Source organism: Narcine bancroftii, chromosome 3, assembly GCF_036971445.1.
Source record: "Narcine bancroftii isolate sNarBan1 chromosome 3, sNarBan1.hap1, whole genome shotgun sequence".
In the NCBI taxonomy this organism is placed as follows: Eukaryota; Metazoa; Chordata; class Chondrichthyes; order Torpediniformes; family Narcinidae; genus Narcine; species Narcine bancroftii.
Genome location: NC_091471.1, coordinates 208208111 through 208225662, shown reverse-complemented (window position 1 = coordinate 208225662; position 17552 = coordinate 208208111). Strand labels below are relative to the sequence as shown.

General features: G+C 38.6%; 1 protein-coding gene across 9 annotated transcripts in view; it reads left to right on the top strand.

Moving 5' to 3' along the window:
* The window catches only part of sh3d19 (SH3 domain containing 19), a 255194-nt gene that overhangs the window by 177983 nt on the left and 59659 nt on the right, over positions 1 to 17552 (top strand). For all 9 annotated transcript variants that reach the window (XM_069926446.1, XM_069926443.1, XM_069926440.1 and 6 more), the window contains 4 exons: positions 2068 to 2113; positions 9634 to 9781; positions 9885 to 10071; positions 15663 to 16655. In XM_069926446.1, coding sequence (XP_069782547.1) covers positions 2068 to 2113; positions 9634 to 9781; positions 9885 to 10071; positions 15663 to 16655 — 1374 coding nt within the window. The remainder of the gene's footprint in view (positions 1 to 2067; positions 2114 to 9633; positions 9782 to 9884; positions 10072 to 15662; positions 16656 to 17552) is intronic.

Sequence of the window (17552 nt, the reverse complement as noted above, 5' to 3'; positions counted from 1 at the left end):
CCTTCGGTGGAAAGGTGTCTCTCAGCCCCAGCACCCGATGAGAGGGAAGCAGGGGGCAGCTGGCTCAATGCGAGAGCAATGGCCGTCTTCCTTCCCCATAATCCCCCACACAGCTGGGTCCGCTCTGCCAGCGCCAGAGCAGTTCTAGCTGTGTGGGTTATTATAGGTAACGAAGACGGACATTGCTCCTGTATTGAGCCGTTGCTGCATTCCAGTGTGGCACTCTATAAGCTCCAGGCTCAGCAGCACTGCCCCCCTGCTGCCACGTCGGGGGTTAGATGGGATGGGGGCCATGACAGAATATGCCTGAAGGCCGGCCCAACAAGCCGATGGAGTGCCTGAAAGCCACTGGCGCTGGGCTCTACTACCCTGATGGCCTGCACCTCCTGTCGCCCTGCACCTCGTGTCTCGCCTTCTGTCCTGCTTGGCTGCCAGCTCCGAACAAGCGACGCTGGCTGCCTTTTTAGCCAAGCTCCTGGGCCACCCCATTGTCTCTGACCTCTAACTGACCAACGCGCTGGTCAAGAGCCTGTACACCGCACATCAAACCACCGCTCAGCCCAGTCATCACCTCCCTCCCATCCCAGTTAGAATTCTCCAGCTCAGCCCGGCCTCGGGTGCAGAATAGTCTGGCACCAGCCCTTGGTGGGGGGCGGGGGGGAAACAGATGGACATCTGGGGCTGGGTGCGGGGGGGAAGGAAGAAGGGGGGGTGGGGGGAATGGGGGACGGATGGCCATGGACGGCGGTGAACAAACAGCTGGGGGTGGTACGGATAGCGGGGACTAGGGACGAGGATTTGCTTAAAGGGACTGAAATTAAAATGATTCTGAAATCTGGAATATTCTGAGCAACAGCAGGTTTCTGGTCCCAATGATCCCGGAGAAAAGGTTAGGCACCTGCATATCAAGGCAGCAAGAAGCTGGGGAGGGGCCAGAGATGATAGGACAGAAGATGTGGAAAGTGGCCTCACTGTTTCATTGCTGTGGAATCACCAGTAGAAAGCTAAGCTCCTGACCTCTGAACTAGCTGTACTGTCTGTAATATATCTTATCTATTTTTAATTTAACTTGGAGATGCAGTGTGGTTACAGGCCCTTCCAGCCCATGAGCCCGAGCGACCCTGTGTGACTAATTAACTTATTGAACTGTACGTCTTTGGGACATGGAAGGAAATTGGAGAACCTGGAGGAAACCCACGCGGTCATGGGGAACATACAAATTTCATTACAGCAGCGGATTTGAACCTGGGTCACTGGCACTGAAATAGTGTGGTAATAACCACTATCCTAACTGTGCTGCCTGACATTCATGATTATTCAAAATTTTTACTGACGTGCAATAAAACAGAAAATGAGATATCACACAAAATTTCCTTTCATCTACCCTAAGGCCAACAAAGATTTGCTCTCAGTGAAAATTGCCCAGCCAGAGAAAGAGAAGCAAAAGAGAATTCCTCCACACCCCACCCAACCTGGGTCACCGAATGTCGATGGTTTCTCTTCCAGCGTTTCTCATCTATATCTTATACAATTTCAATTTAGTGCCAATTTCACTTGCACCCATGTTACCTCTCTGCTTGCTCCTTTCAGTAGGAAAGGAATGTATTCTACTGTAGATGGAACTCTCTAACGCAACCTCCTCCTCCTAGTGCACCTTTTAGGCACATATTTGGTTACTAGCATTTTAATAAAACTTCTGATACCCCTTTGCAGAATGAGGTAAATAAAATAAAGCTCTCTTGTATAAAATTTGACCACATAAAAAAATGGTGGATCATTATTTAGTAGATGCAGCGAATCATGTGTATTTCCAGTACTAAGGAATGAATGATTGGGTCTGCATAAGAAGCATGAGTTGTGGAAATCTAAAAATAATTAAATCCAAGTTGATGCTAATGAAATGGTGCATCTCCATCTTGCCAAAATAAATCACTGTGATTATTTGTTTCTGCTATGCAATTACTGTTGATGGAATGAATTTTTCCATGAACATATCCCAGCTATAGCAACAAAGTAATATTTCTCTTAGTCCGACTCACACTCTTTGCTCCTGATTTTCTTACATAGCATCAAGTCGCACATCATCACAGAGTGAACTGCGGAGAGAAAGGAGGTATGTCTACTTAAAATTCGCATCTTCGTTCTGTTTTATCTGCCAGGGGCACAAGGATTCTATGGCTCGGAAGCCTGGTGGTTGACCCGAATCCAGATTTCTGACAGATTACTCTTACTGGCAGAAAAAGTCTTGATAGGAATCCTTCCAAATTTCCAGACCCCGAGTAGAAGACCACATTTTTCTTCAGTACTGTAGCTAATAATGTGTATTCAGTGGGATCAAATCAACTTTCTTTAAATTTGCCTGCCTGACCTCTTCTTTTTCAATATTTTTATTAATTTCATATGAATAGAACAATAATCAAATTTATATGATACTAATATCAGTAATGACAAAACCTACATTATATTTAAAAAAAGAGTACACGCAAAAAGAAAAGAAAGAAACTGGCTAATCTACAAATTCGATCTTTTACCTACAGAGGCTGTTGGCAAAATACATCATCTTCTATCTCATAATGAAAAAAAAACAATGAGGTCAAGAATCAAAAATTAGTTAAGTGTACAAATTTGGGAAATAAAGAAATAGCCCCATAAAGAAATAAAGTTGACATTCATTACAGAGGTGGAACATCTAATTTTTTCTAAAGACAAACAAATCATCAAATCAGACAGCCATTTAAAGTGAGTGAGAGGGACCTGACCTCTTTCTTACAATGAACAACATTTTTGTTCATTCCACTCGCTTCTTCCAAGTTCAGCAAAGGGAACAGGCCTGGATCAAGCAATGCCTGTCTCTTTGTGGGAAACACAGAACTGCCCTTGTTTCAGCCCTACACAGACTCATGCCTCACCTTATTTTTCTGGTACAATGAGGATTGTAGAGGTGCTGCTTCCTGATGTCATATGGAACTTCATTTTCATCACCTTTGCTACCAATGTTCACCCTCTTCTTAATTTGATACAGTCCCTATTGGTCACCTACCTTCCCTTTCTTAGTTAGTATCACCACCTCATGATAAGTTTGTGTTCAATATCAATTACAAGCCATGAAGCTGACTTGCTGAGCATTTCCAGCACTTTTCTGTTTTTTTTTAAATTTCACATTTCAAACTAATCAAGTTGCAGCTTCGTATTTATATATACATTTTATAAAAGTCTTGTCTGGAATATATTGAGCCAATTGTGGCAAATGGTAAATTTCACCTTGTGTATGTAGGATCGAGAATTCTTTCCATCTGTATGATGGGATAGCCCTAGCAGAAGTCAAGTCATCTAAATCACTGGCAACCTGTGCTTGTCAGTTGAACACTTTTCTCATTCTGTTCGAGGAATCTGGATCAGAATTGAAACCTCAGCTGATTTGGGGCCCAGATTCATGTTACTGTGCCGTAAAACCATCCTCAATGAGATGAGTTGGTTGAGCTCAAGTATATAATTGTGGAAGAAGTCACGTGATGGAGTAGTGGCCGGTCAGGTTGAATCAGCGCTCTCCAGGAAAAAAAGAAAAACAGTTTATAAAAGACAGAATTCAATGAAAATAAAACAAAGGAAACAGAAGATAAAGTTACAAGAAAGAGACAGTAAAAATGGGAAAAGAAGAAAAAACACCGGAGAAGAAAGAAGAAGGCCTTACCTGCACATAGCAGCAGGGAACTAAGGTGATGAAGAGTAGCTGATCGCCGAGGCTGGTGAGTGCCCTGCGAAGTTGCGACCCCCCCAACTGGTGGACTGCAAAAATGGCTCTCAGAGCCAAACAAAAGTGCGCAGTGCGCAATCAAAAAATGAAGAGAACACCGACAGGAGGGGGACTCAGCTGAGGAGCTGGCAGCTGCAACACAACCAGCTGAGGGATGCCCGTAATCAGGACACTCAGCTGCAGGGTCATAACAGTGGCGAGGAGAGGATCGAGGGTGAACGGCAACAGGATGAGCAACAGAAGGAGGCCCATCAGAGAGACGACACACGACTGGAGGCCCAACAGCAAGAGGAGGACAGACAAAGTCATGGAAGTAATTCATCAGGAAAAGCAGAAGAAACACTGATACAAAGAAGAGAAGAAGAAGACAAAAACACAGACACAAATACAGAAGGAGAGGAAGAAGAAGATCAAGACCTTCACAGAGAAATAGAAGGTAAAACAGATGGACAAAATATAGATAAAGCTTTTTTTGAAGAGCAAATGAGATCATTAAAAGAATGGTTATCATTAATGCATTTAAAGAAAAATGAAAAGAGCAGAAGACAAAATGCAAATTCTAGAATGGGTCATGACAGAAATAGGGAAAAGAATAGAAAATATGGAAGAACGGGAAACTGCTATAGAAATGGAATGAAATGATTTAAGAGAAAAATTGGAAGAAAGTGACAAAAAAATTAAAGAGACACAAGAGTTATCTCAGAAAATTGATATGTTGGAAAACTATAGTAGGCGAAACAACATAAAAATAGTGGGCCTGAAGGATGATGAAGAAGGCCCAGACATGAAGGAATTTATAAAAGAGTGGATCCCGAAGGTGTTGGGAATGACAGAATTGCATGAAGAAATGGAAATAGAAAGGGCACACAGAGCACTAGTATTGAAGCCGCAGACACATCAAAGACCGAGATCCATCTTAGAAAAAAAGATATATGACAAGAGAAAATATACTGGAGCGGGCAAGAAATAAAGTTAGACAAGATAATAAGCCATTGGAATACAAGGGTCAAAAAATATTTTTCTACCTGGACATAAGCTTTGAACTCTTAAAGAAGAAGAAGGAATTTAATACGGTGAAAATGATTTTATGGAAAAAAGATTACAAATTCATATTAAGACATCCAGCATTACTTAAAGTACAAAACAGGCTATTTTCGGATCCGGAGAAAGCACAAGAATTTGCAGAACGTTTGCAGGACAGAAGAAGAGATGAAGAGATGTAATAAGAAAGAAGACTGGCAATAAAGTATATATAAAGATGTAATATTATAAAGTAAAAATAATATATATGTAAAGAACTGAAGATGGTAAAGAGAAGGGAAGGAAGGAAGAAGGGGAGGAAAAGAAGAAAAGAGAGAGCTTTGTTTTATGTCTAAAAAAAGTGTTTTCTGGAGGGGGCTGGGGGGGAGAGAATAAATGTCACTGTGAAATCAGTTGACTCTTGCGAGCAAGATTGCAAACCAAATGGAAAGGGGAGTTATGGTTGCCCGGCAAGGGGAAAGGGGCAACTCAGAGAGGGGGGGGGGGTTCATTTTGGGTTAAGGTGTTATTGGGTGTGGGGATTGTCAGAGTATTTCATGTCATACATTGAGATTAAAAAGGGAAACGTAAAAGACGAAAATGGGAAAAAGGGAGATGGAGATAGTGAGAAGGTGGAAAAGAGATGTAAACAAGATATAAGATGGCCACATTGAACTATATGACTATAAACATTAATGGAATACATAACCAAATTTAAAAAAAGAAGCTACTAAATTTACTGAAAAAAGAAAAAAATAGATATAGCATTTGTGCAGGAAACGCATCTAACCGAAGAGGAACATAATAAGTTGAAGAGAGACTAGGTAGGACACGTAGTGGCAGCATCATATAATTCAAAACCTAGAGGTGTAGCAATATTAGTTAACAAAAATATACCAATCAAGATAGAAGAGGAAATAACAGATCCAGCAAGGAGGTATGTAATGATAAAGTGTCAGATATATTCAGAATTTTGGAATTTGCTCAATGTATATGCACCTAACAATGAGGATCAAAAGTTTATGCAAGATATTTTTTTGAAGATTGCAGACACGCAAGGAAATACATTGATAGGAGGGGATTTTAACATTAATTTGGATCCAATGTTGGATAAAACTGGCCAAAAGACAAGCAAAAAGAATAAGTTAGCCAAATTTATGGTTAAAACAATGCAGGAAATGAAACTTATGGATATATGGAGGAGGCAGCACCCAAAAGAAGAGGAATATTCATCCTATTCGAGTAGGCATTAGAACATACTCAAGGATAGATATGTCTTTCTTGTCAGCACATATTCAAGGGAGAGTCAGGAAAACTGAATATAAAGCTCGACTACTTTCAGATCATTCACCCCTACTATTGGCAATAGAACTGGAGGACATCCCACCAAGAACATATAGATGGAGGTTAAATCCCATGCTACTTAAAAGAGAGGAATTTAGAGAGTTTATTGAACGTCAAATTAAAACATATTTTGAAATAAACATAGAATCGGTTAAAGATAAATTTATATTATGGGATGTAATGAAAGCCTTCATTAGAGGACAGATAATAAGTTATGTAACTAAGATGAAAAAGGATTACAATTGGGAAATAGAACAGCTGGAAAGGGAGATAGCAAGTATAGAAAAGGGACGATATAAAGAAAAAGAGAATGGCGGACAAAAAAATAAAATATGAAACATTACAAACGTACAAGGTGGAGAAGAACATAATGAAAACAAAGCAAAAGTATTACGAATTGTGAGAAAAAACTCACAAAATATTGGCCTGGCAACTTAAAAGAGAACAAGCTAAAAAAAAACGTATTGGCATCAAGGAGAAAGGACAACAAATCACATATAGCCCAACAGAGATTAATGAAAACTTTAAGGAATTTTATGAACAATTATACCAAACTGAGAATGAGGGGAAAAATGATAAAATAGAAGAGTTTTTAGCTAAAATTGAATTGCTGAAATTGCAAGAAGAGGAACAAAACAAACTGATAAAACCATTTGAAATAGAGGAAGTGCAGGATATATTGAAAAAGCTACCGAACAATAAAACACCAGAAGAGGATGGATTTCCAATAGAATTTTATAAAACATTTAAAGAGTTATTAATTCCTCCTCTCCTGGAAGTAATGAATCAGGTAGAAGAAACAGACTCATGTAAGATGGCAATAATTACAGTAATACCAAAGACGGGGAAGGATCCATTAACACCAGCATCATATAGACCAATATTCCTACTTAACTCAGATTATAAGATAATATCAAAATTATTAGTAAACAGATTGGCCGACTGTGTACCAAAAATAGTAAAAACAAGATGAAACTGGATTTATCAAGAAAAGACGAACAGCGGACAATGTCTGTAAACTTATTAACTTAATTCATGTTGCTCAAGAAAATAAAAAACCAATGGTGGCTGTTGTCTTGGATGCAGAAAAAGCCTTTGACAGGGAACTATTTATTTAAAGTATTACGGAAGTTCAGTCTGCCAGAAAAATATATTATTAATTGGATTAAAGCATTATATAATGGACTGTTGGCAATGTATCGAACCAATTCAAATTATGTAGATCAACAAAGCAGGGATGTCCATTATCCCCATCACTGTTCGCCTTAGCAATAGAACCATTGGGAAGAGCTGATAAGAATAGAAAATAAAATAAAAGGGATAAAAATAAAGGAGAAGGAGTATAAAATCAGTTTATTTGCAGATGACATCATAGTATACCTAACAGAATCAGAGATATCAATAAAAGAACTACTTAAGAAATTGAAGGAATGTGGAGAAATTTCAGGGTACAAGGTCAACGCAAATAAAAGTGAAGCGATGCCAATGACTATTGCGGATTATACAAAATTTAAAAAAGAATCACCATTTAAATGGCAAACACAAGCAATCCGATACCTAGGTATCAATTTAGACAATAACTTAAGCCTCCGAACAAACTAAATTATCAGCCATTAATAAAGAATTTACAGGAAGTCTTAGAACATTGACAAGAATTATCACTAATGTTGACAGGGAGGGTGAACTGCATTAAAATGAATGTGTTCCCAACGATACAATACTTATTTCAAGCGTTACCAATTCCCTTCTCAGAGAAATTCTTTGTTGAACTAAAGAGAATAATAAGGAAATTCTTGTGGAAAGGGGGGAAACTGAGGGTAGCACTAGATAAATTAACAGAGAGGTATAACCAAGGTGGTTTGCAGTTACCAAATTTCAGAAACTATTATAGAGCCGCACAATTAAGGTATTTGTCAGATTTTTACCAGACGAAAGAAAAACCAGACTGGACTAAGATCGAACTAGATAAAATAGGAGAGAAGGTACCGGAACATATACTGTATAAGTGGGATGAAAAGCTGGTGAAATATAATAGCTCACCAGTATTGCATCATTTACTTAATATATGGAAGAAGATTCACGTAGAAAGGAAAAAAATGAATGACCAAATACCAAAATTGTTATTGACACAAAATCCACTAATCCCTTTCACAATAGATAACCTTTCCTTTAGAGAATGGGAATCAAGAGAAAAGAGAATTGTTTTTTGGGAAATAATTTATTAACATTTGAACAGTTGAAGGACAAATATGGAATAACTCACGGTACAATGTTTGCATATCATCAACTGAAAGCTTATTTAAAGAAAAAATTAGGAAACAGATTGAGATTATCAGAAGGAAGCAGCTTTGAATATGTGATTACAGATACCATGATAAATTAAAAGATTTATGACAAATATTAAGCTGCAAGGTAAGGAAAATGATGAAACAAGCTATAAACCCAAACAAAAGTGGGAAAAGGACTTAAATATAAAAATAGAGAATGAAACATGGGAAAAGTTATGTTCTGGAACTATGAAGAATACAATAAACACAAGGTTATGCATGATACAGTATAATTGGTTACACAGGTCATATATTACTCTTCGAAAATTAAAGGAATGGGAATCAACAATATCAGATAGGTGTTTCCGGTGTAAAAACGAAATGGGAACAACAATCCATGCAATTTGGGCATGTACAAAAGTGAATACGTTTTGGGAAGAACTAAATAATTTACTAAATAAAATCACAAATAATAACATACCAAAAAACCCAGAGATCTTTCTTTTAAGTAACATAAGAAGTAAAGAATTAGGCCTCAAATTGGATAAAGCGCAAAAAAGATTCATTATGGTAGCCTTAGCAGAAGCAAAAAAATGTATAATGTCAACTTGGAAAATGGAAGACAATCTGAGAATACAGCAATGGTACATGGAAATGAATAAATGTATTCCACTGGAAAAAATAACATATAATTTAAAAAATAAAGTTACATTGAACAAATTTGGAAGCCACACATGGAACATAACAGAGAGAGCTTGGCTGGGAACTCCACCCCCTAAAATGATAAGAAGATGAAATGATTTGATTTAGTGTGTAAAAGTAGATGACACATATTTCTTGTTTGCTTTTCTCTTGTGGGAAGTCATTGTTTTATGGTTTTATAAATGTTGAATATTTATAGGTTTTGGAGGGGGGTGGGAAGGAGTGAGTGAGGGAGGGAGGGGGGGATGAAAGGGGGGGGAAATGACACTGTGTATATTTAATAAGAAACGTTTGTACATATTTTGGTTGATATGACTTACAGTGTGAGAAATTTTTTTTTTAAAAAGTATATAATTGTGAATTTTATGGTATTCTCAGTGAATTTTTTTTTAACAACTAATTCCATTTTTGTAAATAAGAAAGGTTTTTTTAACTCTAGTTCAACCATCGGGTGATTTTTTTGGTGGTTCCACTCCTACCTTGGGTTAAATGTCAACAAGTGTTATATTTCTGAGTCAATGATATATGCTTTCTATGTTTGCTCAGGCGCCCAGCCATTACAGTCTTATCTGCGGAACCCATAGGACCGAGCCCTTGGTATCCTGGTGTCCCAGGGAATTGTGCAGCTCCTGTTGGGCTGTGCCCTTCATATTCTCGGACTCTCTGGAGCATTGATGAGCCTGCCACAGCAGAAGTAAGAAATTAGTTCACCTACAAAAATGGGTGAACCCATTTGAAAAATTGATCTTACAGGGTGTTGTTGTCTAATTGTTCATTTTCTAAATATTCGATTACAGCCTCCGCCATCGTACGACCAGGTGATCCGAGAAATTAGCCAACAGCCTGTGCACACCCCTCCTGCCCTCAGGAATTCAACCGCTACCATATCAACACAGACTGATTTTAACCAGGACACTGAAATCCTTGAGACTCGGAGTGCTGACGCTGATTTTGCAAGTTTAAGAGAGAACGTTTCAGTGAGGGGTGAGGAACCCTTCTATATTTATTTCACTTTCCACAGATTTAGAACTTTTATCTTCAAAATGTTCCATTTGACCATCTGCTGTAACCTCTTCCTGAGCATTTTACCAAAGTGTGCTCCTTGTCAGCACAAATTAAGAACGACTGAACTCAATCATATTTTTACTCAGCATGAGGAAGCATGTAGTTATAGCAGTGGATTTTTCAACTGGATGATGGCTGCTTTCAGGAATAATGCTAAACTATTTTCTCTTTTTAAAATATCTTCATTGAGTTCAATAACACATATTGATCCAATACATGGGTTGAAATATAAGAAAAAGACAGATAATTTATACTTCTCAAATAATACCTTAATCATACATAGTATAAGTTGTGTGTACCCTTCTCAATCAAACATTTTGTCAAAATATCTCAAAATAAAAAAAACAAAAAATGAATTAAGAAAAAGCACCGCTGTTTATCAAACTCCCTCTAAACAAGGCAAACTTGCACATTTAATATACACAGGAAATGAAAGACGACACTCAGAGATCAGACAACAGTGCCCAGGAACATCCAAACACCCTAATTCTTTAAGTTGTGGTAATATTCCATGAATGGGCCACATGTCTTATAAAAGTTCACCTTAAGATCTTTAACATTATGTCTGATTTTTATTTTCTAAATTTAGGAAGGACATAATCTCCTGTAACCATTGAGCATGAGTAGGTGGAGTGCTGACTTTCCATTTCATCAAAATTGTCCATCTAGCTATCAATGAGGTAAAAGCTAAACTTCGCTTCTAAGATGAAGTCAGCAGTATTTCTTCTTCTTGAGAAAAATCAAACAGAGCAACTAAGGGGCATGGTTCTAATTTGGCCTTAAAAATACTGATGAAGTTTGAAAATAATTTTTTCCAAAAATTTTTCTAAACTAGGGAAAGTCCAAAACATGTGTATCAAATGAAGCCTCAAAAATTTTACATTTATCACATAATGAATCACTATCATAATAAAGCGAGATAATTTAATATTTTCAAGAATTTCAGGGGTTAAGTATACCACTTCTAATTTCAGTCCAGCTGACATTAATATAATAAATTTAGAGATAGATCACGGGAACAAAGCCTTCTGGTCCATGAGCCGGTTCTACCCACGTGACCAATCAACCTACAACAATGACACCCATGTGATTCCATCTTTGGAATGTGGGAGGAAACTGGAGCACGCGGACATGGCCAGAATGTACAAACTCCTTACAGACAGCGCTGGATCAAACCTGGATCGCTGGCACTGTACTAACCATGCTGCTCAAAGCAAAATATTGAGTGCTCACTCTGGTCTTCTCAGAGTATTGCTTTGCATTGGATTTAAAAAATCTGTTTAGAGGCCATTTTTCAAAGATTGATTATATTTAAGGTTATATTTAAAGTTGAACTTCTGAAATCAAGTTTTAAAAATAAGAAAGAAGATGAGTTGTCATCTCCAGTACCACTTCAGCTGACCATCAGGAGGCTCTCCATTGAATATCTAATCTCATTGTCCTTGAACCTCCTTTGGCAGCCATGCAGCTGAATTTAGGATTTCAATTAAATGAGAAATGAAACTAGCATTTCTTTCTTTCTTAGCTGTGCATGTCGGACCATTGCCTTCCTTATAATAACTTTTAGCATAGTCATTTTCAGAACTTTGTTTTATTTATTCTTTTACCATATAGGAAAACAAACAAGTGAAATATATTCTTAAATGAGAGATGATCAGTTATTTTATTCTTCAGTGTATTTTATATTTTGGCATAAAATTGTAGTGCCAATTGAAATAGACAAAGACGATGCAGTCAAACAATATTTATGGCTTTTATTAGCAGAAACTTATGGTACAATAATGAAAGACAATGGGTGCATACACTGTTATACCCAGGGGTAGTGTCTTTAACGGTAGAGATAATGCTCAGCCAATATTAGTACAGCAAGGCTTGCCAGAGGGGAGACAGGCAGCTTAGCAGAGATTCACCACAAAAATCTAATCAACCTCTTCTATCTGCACAAATTCTTGCAAAACCAGGAGACACTTTGGATAACGTAGTTGATTATAAATGTGGCAATACCCAAAAAAAAGGAAGTCAAGTTTATTTATCATCTGATTGTACAAGTACAACCCAACAAAACAGACATAACACACATGCAGACAAACATTACATATGCACAGTACATATATACAAATATAAAAATAACTAAATATTATCATCAAATAAAAGTAGAGTCACAGAGGGTTTGTATTAGCAGTTCAACAGTAGGAAGAAGCTGCTTCTCCGCCTGGTGGTTCTAGCTCTGATACTCCTGTATCTCTTTCCCGACGGGAGCAACTGCCCTGGTTTTTCAGCAGTAAGAAGGAAAAATCTTGCTTATTATGCTTATTTTTCATTATGCCATCAATTTCCTGCAGATTTTAAATTTTTTTTTTAAAAGTCACCTTGGGTTTAAATATCCCTATCAGCATGGTGACCTATACAAGGGATTCGATTTGCATTCTTTGACCAATTTGATTAAATAAACCTGAATAGGATACAACAGTAAATTTTAACCCCAAAAATGGGTTGACAGGTTTTGGTATTATGCTATAATCTTTTACCACCTATTCAGAAGTTTATTGGATATATAACCAATACATAAGGGTGGCATGGTTGGCTTAGCGGTTGGCACAACACCTTTACAGCACCAGTGATCGGGACCAGGGTTCGAAACCCGCGCTGTCTGTAAGGAGTTTGTACATTGTCCCCATGTCTGCATGGGTTTTCCCCAGGGGCTCCGGTTTCCTCCCAACATTCAAAACGTAGGTTAATTGGATGGCATAGACTCGTGGGCCGAAATGGTCTGTTACTGTACTGTATGTCTAAAGTTTGATTTTTTTAAAAATAACCAAAGTTTTGCGCTTGAGCCCTTCATCAAGGTTATCTTAATGGTTGGTTATGTATGGATGTGTTATTCATATATTTATGCGTTATGTATTTACCTGATATCGCCTCAAACCGTGCATCTTGGCGCCTCACAGTTTGGCGGGCAGCAACCTCCTTTGAAGAAGACCGCAGAGCCCACCTCACTGACAAAAGGCAAAGGAGGAAAAACCCAACACCCAACCCCAACCAACCAATTTTCCCCTGCAACCGCTGCAACCGTGTCTACCTGACCCGCATCGGACTTGTCAGCCACAAATGAGCCTGCAGCTGACATGGACATTTACCCCCTCCATAAATCTTCGTCCGCGAAGCCAAGCCAAAGACACAGTTTGACCTGTAAAGTTTCTCCAGCATTGTGCTTTTATTTCAACCACGATGTCTGCAGACTTTTGTGTTTTACTTCTGGGGGTTCGTTGGAGTTGGGTTGCCCAGTAAATATTTTTAATAAAGCTGCCTATTTACGTGTTTGACTCTGGCTGGCAGGGTTTCACATGTCAAGAACCCAAGAGCAGAATCAGGAGGAAGTGACAGGTGGGCAGGGAGGGAAGAAGTGAAAGGGGCTAGAAAAATAACTTTGAGAAGAGAATATGGTGACTTCATTGTATCACTTGAGGACCTGGAGTATTTCCAACTAAATTCTCAAACGTATTCCTTCCTTAGATTAAACTGAAGCTGTCCCACCACCCCAACTGACTGTTAGGCCTCCGTTCCCCTCCATCATGGTCCATGCTGCTACAAACAAGAGCTGGTGCTCTTTAAGACAATGGTTACTCCTGAGTGCTCATGTCATGTATTTCAGACAGGCATCCAACCATAAAACATCATACCTCCGTTGTTGATGAGGAAACTGTATGAGGGGACTAAAATACTATCCCCTCACTAATCAAACCTGTCCAAATCATATTAGCATAATGATGTCCAAAACATCAAGTATATGTCCAAATATAAATAGAGCAAATGAAATCGACAAGGGGAAGATGGCACTGGGGGAAAGTAAAACCTTAAAAACAGATTTTTGCTGTTCTAATCTCCACAAAAATTAAACCTAAATAATATGACTATACAATTTTAAACATTTTATCAAAATATCAGTCCTGGTTATTTTTTGGGGTGATTAGTGAGTATCCTGTGGTCAGTATTGTGAAATATAAAGTGTTCACAATCACTATGGAGACAAAGTCTTGAAGAACAGGTTCAGCTTTATTTCGGGTCTGCAGAGCAGGGTATCTCTTAGTCCCAAGACTCACCGGAGGTCCAGAATCATCACTCTTTTGTACTGTCCCACGCTCAACATCACCACACCCTCATTTAGTCTCTTCCAATTGGAATTTCAATACCTTACAACCTTCCCCTTTTCCCTTCCATCCCTGCAGATACCACACAGTCCCTCCCTCATCATACATCGCATGTTATTTTAATTAGGCAGTCCCATCCTTAGGGGCATCCAAGTTAATATTCATGTCTTTATTAAGCAAGCGCAATGGTGACTATGGGGTACCCTAGGTCACTGTGCCAGTCCGAACCAGTTTGCTTCATCCTTGAGGTTTCTGATAAGAAAGGGGCCCACTAGTTAATGCTATACATATTTCGCATTCCATCACCCTTCGCAGAATGGTGGTAGTTTAATCATCTTCAGCCAGTTTTCACTGTATTACTAGCAATTTACAGAGTTCTGCTCCTGTGCAGATTCTGAACATTGTGTCTTGATTTACTTCATGGTAACACTGAACTCTAATCTCATCATTATTCATATTGGCCAATTCATATAACGAGAGGTTATAATTAAGGTTTGAAACCTATTTAATCCACTTTGATTCCCAATTTGTATTCTATATGCTGTGTACTTTGCAATCCACTTTTTTGGTAATCTTTGCTTTATAATATTTATCATCCATTTGTTACGAAGTCCAGAGGACCCCAAAAACCAGCAGCAAATAGATATGCACCACAACACAGGGTTACTAAAACAAAAGTAGTTTTTAATTATGATTGAACAAGAAAACAGAATTAAACCCTAACTTATTACTTAATCTACTTACTTAACCTACCTAACTACTTAATCCCCCCTCTAATACTAAGCGCGGGTGTGTGTAATGTATATTTAAGATTAGAAAATCTTATTTGGTTCACAGTCCAATCTCACTGGTTGCAGGCAATTCTTGTCCTGTGCACAGAAGTTAGCATTTACACATTCATCTAAACATTCACTCCCTCCTTCTCTGTCTTGTATTGCAGTATGTATTATTGCTTTTCAGGTACATTGCAAAATCCAGCAGCTTCTCCCAAGCCCACATTCTTTGCCCTTGTGAGGAACTAGGACAGCAGGTTTATGGGAAAACCACCTCCAAGGTGACTTACAAGTAGTGCAACAACCTCATAGGTAATTCCTGCTTTCCCTTCATTGTTGCTGAGTCAACTCCCACAAAACTGTGATGGCGCCTTCATCAGACAAATGGCAGCTTGTTACGGTGGAGGTCAACTACCACCTCATTGACAATAGATAACAACAACGAAACATTGGTTATGTATCCAATAGGCAGTAAAAGATTATAGAATAATACCAAAACCAGTCAATGATGCCAATTAAATTTTCTTTTTAAAAGTATATATGTTTGCCAGTTGTTTTCAATTTACCTTGCATCTCTCTTTTCTTGTAGTTCCAGTGAAACCTTCCAGATCTGCAGTATGCCTCATTCCCATTCGGCCTGAGGAAAATGAAGCACCTTTGATTTCGATAGAAAGTGATACAAGTAGGGAACAAAGTGTCCAAACAAACTCTAATGTTGTGGAGCGTCCCATACCAAGGCCCAGGTCCTTAGGTAATCTCAGGGTACTTAGTCAAGAATTACAAATTGGACCTTCGGAGGCAGAAGACAAGGGAAGTGTCTCTAAAGTCAGTGTTGTGCAAGACTGCCAAAATCTAATAGCCAAAGATAATTGTACTAGCCAAGTCAAAATGGGAGAGAGCAGTGGACAAGGCATCCTTTCCAGGATAAAGGCATTTGAAACACAAATGGATTCTGAACATTTTGCCAATAATCCACAGCCATCCAAAAGGCCAGAGGTTGCTCCACGGACTTTGGTGCCAAAGCCTGCGATAATCCAAGGAAGGCCAACTGTAGCACCTAAACCGTCAATGACTGACAGGATTTTGGGAGAATCCAGTAATAAGGCTGAAGCCAAACCTGTAGCAGCAGAGAGACAGGGGCCAGCCCTGTTTCCAAAGCCACAAACAGGGAGCATGGCTGTTGGACCCAAACCAGAGCCACCCAAGAAACCAAAGCCCAGTATCTCTGTTGAATCAAAGCAAACTGATAAAACTTGCAGCATTGTAGATCTTCAGGAAGAAGTAATTTCAGATTCTGTGTCTACCCAAAGACAACAGTCTTCAGTTAAGAGGAATCAAATGCCCATACCAGCACCAAGGCCAACAATTGCCAAAAGGCCCAATCTCACTGAAAATCGTATTGCACCTTCTAATCCTTCTGTATCGAGATCTTCAGTGGTGGAGGCTGAAGGACCTTCAACTAACAAATATTCATTGCCTTCACAAATATCCTCAAAAAGTTCACAAGATCTGATAAGTTTTGATGACGATGTGATACCTGCTATTCCAACAGGAGATAATGTGACCTCTCTAGTGACAGTAGGTAATGTAATATGAGCTTTGTTAGTTTTTTGAGACTAGAATACATGTTCCCACTGCTTATACAATAAGAAAAAATATAATTTGAACCTTTGGTTTCTTTAGTTTGTGCCCATTTCTTAAAAGTTGTTAATTTTCAATTTTGTGGTTCCAGCAGCTTCTGGTAGCCAGTGGAAGTCATCATATGAGAGCAGACAATAAGTTCTGGAAGTTATTTAGCATTGATGGGCATGGTTCACCTGCCATGACCCTTTCCCCAAAGCCTTTTACTTCTCTCTGCCTTCTGAATCAAAAATCTTTGTCCAACTCTTTGATCACTTGCTAATTCTTCCTTGTGATGTTTTACTAGATGAAAGCTGCTTTATAAATGTATCTACATTAGGGTTATTGGCAGAGAGTGGGAGGTTTGAGTGGCCTGTTTCCGCTCTGTAAATGGTTATATGGTTATAGGTTAGACCTGCCCTCACCTGATATCTGCTTTTGGACACTTCTAGTAGCACTTGTAGCAGGCAATACTGTTTTGTTTTTTTTCTTGTTTCCCTCAGGGGAGCAGATACTTGGGCTTTGTAATTCTTAACTAAAATGGATTATGATATTCCACTATTACTTACTGCACCTATTCTGTGCAGATGATTCTTCATTAAAGATCATCTGATCTCATCCTCCGTGTCTCCAATGACCTTCCTCGCTTTATGATGGGAACTGAGGGGAGACGATAGCAGGAACACAACTATAGGATGGATGATCAGTGAAGTTAAATTTTTTTTATCCTTGAAATTGTATTCCATTTGCAGTCGCGGTCTGTTTCTGCTCAGGAGGTTAAATATTTTTCATAGTGTCTTTGGAACCAAACTGTATTGATCTTTTGTAGGGTTGTGAGATGCCTGGTTATTTCCCACCT